General features: G+C 48.9%; 1 protein-coding gene across 1 annotated transcript in view; it reads right to left on the bottom strand.

Annotated features, from left to right (window-relative positions):
• Positions 1–696, bottom strand: part of LOC125481694 (HHIP-like protein 1) — a 12271-nt gene extending 11575 nt beyond the window's left edge. The window contains exon 1 of the mRNA XM_048593573.1: positions 104–696. Within this exon, the coding sequence (XP_048449530.1) occupies positions 104–388 (285 nt within the window). The 5' untranslated portion in view covers positions 389–696. The remainder of the gene's footprint in view (positions 1–103) is intronic.
• Positions 697–4475: the final 3779 nt, after the last annotated feature.

Raw genomic sequence — 4475 nt, 5'->3', positions numbered from 1 at the left:
TCCAATTCCCAAACTCCCAAGCACAAACCCTGCCCTCTGCCTCCCTGTGAAACTGTTTCCAGCCTGCACCCCCCAACCCACCCCCACCCCTCCCACCTCTCACCTGACACAGCAGCTCCTGGATATACTTGGCGCACACAGAGACTCCTGAATGGTGGAGGTAGCTGAGGATGTGCTGGTATCGTTGGGCCAGAGTGGAGTCTGTGCGAGCATCACAACAACCGAAACTGGAGTAGGCTGAGCAGAACGACAGGGCCTCAGCGGGTTTGAACGGTGGCTTGAAATCCAGGCACTGAGGGTGTGAAACTACTGTCGCCAACAGCACAGAAATGACCAGGAGGAACCAGCTGTCCTTAAAGCAGCGATTCATTCTGCAGAGAAAGGCCATTGTGAACAGGAGGATTGAGACTTAACCCTGTATGGAGTATACAGACCTCTCTCTCCTCAATTAGTTGCTGGCGTTTCTGTTTCTCTCTCTTTCCCTTTATTTTTCTGTCTTTGTGCTCGTCCCTCTCTTGTCCTTTTCTCTCCTCTCACTTCGTCCCACTGTTTTTCCCTCTTTCTTTCCTCGCCGTGTCCCTCTATTTTTTACCGCCTCAATCCTCCCCTCATTATCTCTCTAATGTTCCTCTTTCTCTCTCCCTTCTTCCTTGCTCTCTCACCTCTGTCTCTCTTCGTGTTACCCCTCTCTCTTTCTCTGCTCCTGCATCTCTTCCCCGTCACTTTCTCTCTGTTGCTCTCTCTCTCTCCTGTCTCTGTGTCTCTGTCCCCCTCTCCTCCCTTTCTCTGCCCCTGCTAATGTCTCCCTCTCTCTCTCTCTCCTCTTACCTTGTCTGTCTCCCTGTTCCTCTGCCTCTTTCTCACTCACATCTCTCTCTTTCTCTGTGGTCCCTATATCACTCTCCCGGTGTTGCTTCGTCTCAGTGTCACTCTCCCCTGACTTTCACTCTCCTTGTCTCAATATCCCCTCCCTCTCTCAATCTCCTCTCCCTCTCCTTCTCTCCGTCTCTCTCAGTCTCTGTCTCACTCTCCTCTCTTTCCCTGCCCCCTCCTTCCTTCTCTTTCTCTCCCTTTCACTGACTCACTCTTTCCTGTCCCTCCTTTTACTGTCTCAATCTCCCCTGTTTCTCTCTTCTCTGTCTTTCTCCCCCTTTCTGTCTCATTCTCCTCTGTCTCTTTCTCTCTCCCTCTCTGTCTCTCCACTCTCTGTCTCACTCTGCTCTGTTTTTCTTTCTCTCCCTCTTGCTGTTCCTCTTCCTCTCACTCTCCTCTCTCTGTCTCTCTCCCCCTCACTCTGCCCTGTTTCTCTCTCTCCCTCTCTCCATCTCTCTCTCCCCCTCACTCTCTGTTACACTCTGCCCTGTTTCTCTCTCTCCCTCTCACTCTCTGTCTCTCTCACTCACTCTCTCTGTCTCTCTCCCCCTTCACTCTCTGTCTCACTCTGCCCTGTTTCCCTCTCTCCCTCTCACCCTCTGCCTCTCTCCCTCTCTCCGTCTCACTCTCTCACTGTCTCTCTCCCTTTCACTCTGCCATGTTTCTCTCCCTCCCTCTCTGTCTCTCTCTCTCTCTCTGTCTCTCTGTGTGTCTCTTTTGCTTTCTGGTGCCAGGGGAGCTGTGTGCGTTGATCTTCTGCTGGGAGGAGGAGGGGTTTTTCAATCGACACGTGTCTTCAGTTTAGTCTGGGCTTAGCCAGTGAGTGTGGGAAAGGGATTGCACTCTGTTTGGCAAGGAGTTCAGGATGTGAGAAAGAGGGAGGACAAAGAGAAAGGGAAGGCTGGGAGAGGAGGTGGGGAATTGAGATCAATGCTAAACAAGCCAGGAGAGAGAGAGAGAGAGAGTTAAAATAAACAGAAAGAAAGAGAGAGGGGAATAAGCACAAAAAGAGAAATTTGTCGTGGGATTGAGGACAAGAAAAATAAACAGTGGCGTTTGCGAATTAAATGAAAGGAATATATTTAATCATTTTATTTATGTAACAGCAGGGACAGGAGTGTGAATATGCTCAGCTGATTTATAGTTAAAAGGTAAAACATTGCAAACTCTGTCATTGTGGTGAGATTTTAAGATTCTGTGCAGAATGCTGTCTCCTCCAATCAGGATCCCATTGAACTCTACGGCACCTTGAAAGAATTTCACAGAAGCTATCACAGAATCCCTACAGTGTGGAAACAGGCCATTTGGCCCAACAAGTCCACACTGCCCCTCCGAAGAGCATTCCACCCCACTCATTCCCCTACCCCTACATTTCCCCATGTCTAACCCATCTAACCTAAACATTTCTGGACACTATGGGTAATTATCATGGTCAATCCACCCTAACCTGCACATCTTTGGACTGTGGGAGGAAACCAGAGCACCCAGAGGGAACCCACGCAGACACGGGGAGAACGTGCAAACTCTGAAACTTCTCCCGAATCGTCCAGCTTCGCAAGAGGCCATTCAGCCCATCGTACCTATGTGAGGGCTGTGGAAGATCTATCAGATTAGTCTCTGCTCTTCCCCCCCAACCCATTACCTACCACCCCTGGATCCCCCCCTCCCCCAACACCTCACAGACCTGGAAATAATTCCCCTTCAAGTATCTTTGCAGTTCCTTGTGTTCCACAATTCTGATTGACTCTGCTTCCATCGCTCTCTCAGGCAACTCATCCCAGATCACAACGTTGGCTGCGTTAAGAAAAATTTTTCCTCCGCCAGCCCCAGGTTTTGTTTTTGTAAATTATTTTATGTTGGTATTCCAAAAGGAGATACTGGCTTTGGAAGGAATGTGGTGAAGAGTTACCAGAATAAACCCTGAACTTCAAGGGTTAAACATATGAGGAGAGGTTGGTTCACCTGGGCCTGTATTCAGAAGAACAAGAGGCAATCTGATTGAAATGTCTAAATTCCTACCAGGGCTGGATAGACTAGACACACAGAGGTTGCTTTCCCTGGATGAGGAGTCTAGAACCAGGGTGCACAGCCTCTTCAGGATGCAAGGTGAGGAAACATCACTTGTGGAATTGTCTCCCACAGAAAGCGTCTGGAGGCTGGAAAGCATTGCAAGGATCCAAGCAGTCAGAGCCAACTTGCCAACCAATCAGAGATAGTGAGAACTGCAGATGCTGGAGTCAGAGACAACACAGTCTGGAGCTGGAGGAACACAGGCAGCATCAGAGGATCAGGAAAGTCAACGCTTTGGATCAGGACCCTTCATCAAAAGGGGTCCTGAAGAGACCTGAAGAAGGGATCCGACCCGAAACGTCAACTTTCCTGCTCCTATGATGCTGCCTGGCCTGCTGTGTTCATCCAGCTCCACACTGTGTTATTATTGCCGTACCAATGTTCTCCTGTAGTACAAATTGTCATGATGGTTTGAAATTTGGTATTCAGTCCTGCTGAATATATTCAGTCCTTGCAAAATGTAAAACTGCAGCAAGGCTGAAATAACTCCACAGAGGCCGGTATCCCATCACCCTTTCACCCTTTATTTACACACGGAGAATCCTTGACACCGATCCAGCTTCGTCAGAGCCAGCTCTCAGAGTGAACACAACCCCTGACACTTCTGTTTATATCTGTCAGCCAGGGCTCCCTGATTGGACCAGATTAACAGCCCCAACCAGGGAATTCACATTCTATCAGTCCATCTGGCTGACCTCATTATAATCAGTACAAAGGCGTCTCTTCTTTTAGCGACATTGATTTATTGCATCGTATTAATGGCAGGAAGCAGGCCATTCAACCCAACAGCTTCATACTGTTCTGCAATCTCCATACCAGCCGCCTCCCAGCTTCCTCCATCCAAACCTGCTGCCATAATGCCCTAATTCCAATGCTCTCCTTTCCCCTCCTCTTGTGTTTATCCAGCTCTCCCTCAAATACTGTCCACCCCAGCCACTCCCTGTGGGAGTGAGCTCCACATTCTCACCACTCTCTGGGGTAAATCATGGTCTCCTGAATTCCCAGTTGGGATTTATTCGGGATTGAAGGAGTGGGAAGTGAAGGGATTGGGTTCGATGCGGTTTAGAACAATCGCCAACAGGTTGGAACGAACGAAATATTTCCATTTTCGAAGGAAACCATGTTGTAAAACTCTGGCATGGTATACATGCAAAACCTGGTGTCTAGGCTACGAAGATAGGAATCCAAAGGAGACAGAACTCCTGGAAGAAGAAGCTCTGTAGGTTGACCCACTCTCCGTCTCCCAGTCTGGTAATTCCCTGGCCCTGTGCCTTCAACCTGTTGACTCTCAAATTTTTGCTCTTGCCAATTTACCTTAGAAATCCTGTGGACTTTTCACGAGGGGATGGGAGGCCAGGGCTGACCCAGTCTGATAACCTGGGCATTGCTTTCAGGAAGGAGAAGGTTAAGGGGATTTAGAGAGGAGCTGTGGTGAGTCAGCAGAAGGAATTGACAAGGGGAAAGCAATGTGTTTGTAAGACGGGAACTCAGAGACAGAAACCTTGTATATCTCAGTCCTATCGAATCCCTGT

This window comes from Rhincodon typus, unplaced genomic scaffold (assembly GCF_021869965.1).
Source record: "Rhincodon typus isolate 14 unplaced genomic scaffold, sRhiTyp1.1 hic_rhity00003148, whole genome shotgun sequence".
NCBI lineage: Eukaryota > Metazoa > Chordata > Chondrichthyes > Orectolobiformes > Rhincodontidae > Rhincodon > Rhincodon typus.
Note: the sequence above shows the minus strand (reverse complement) of the source record. Positions and strands in the feature narration are given on the sequence as shown.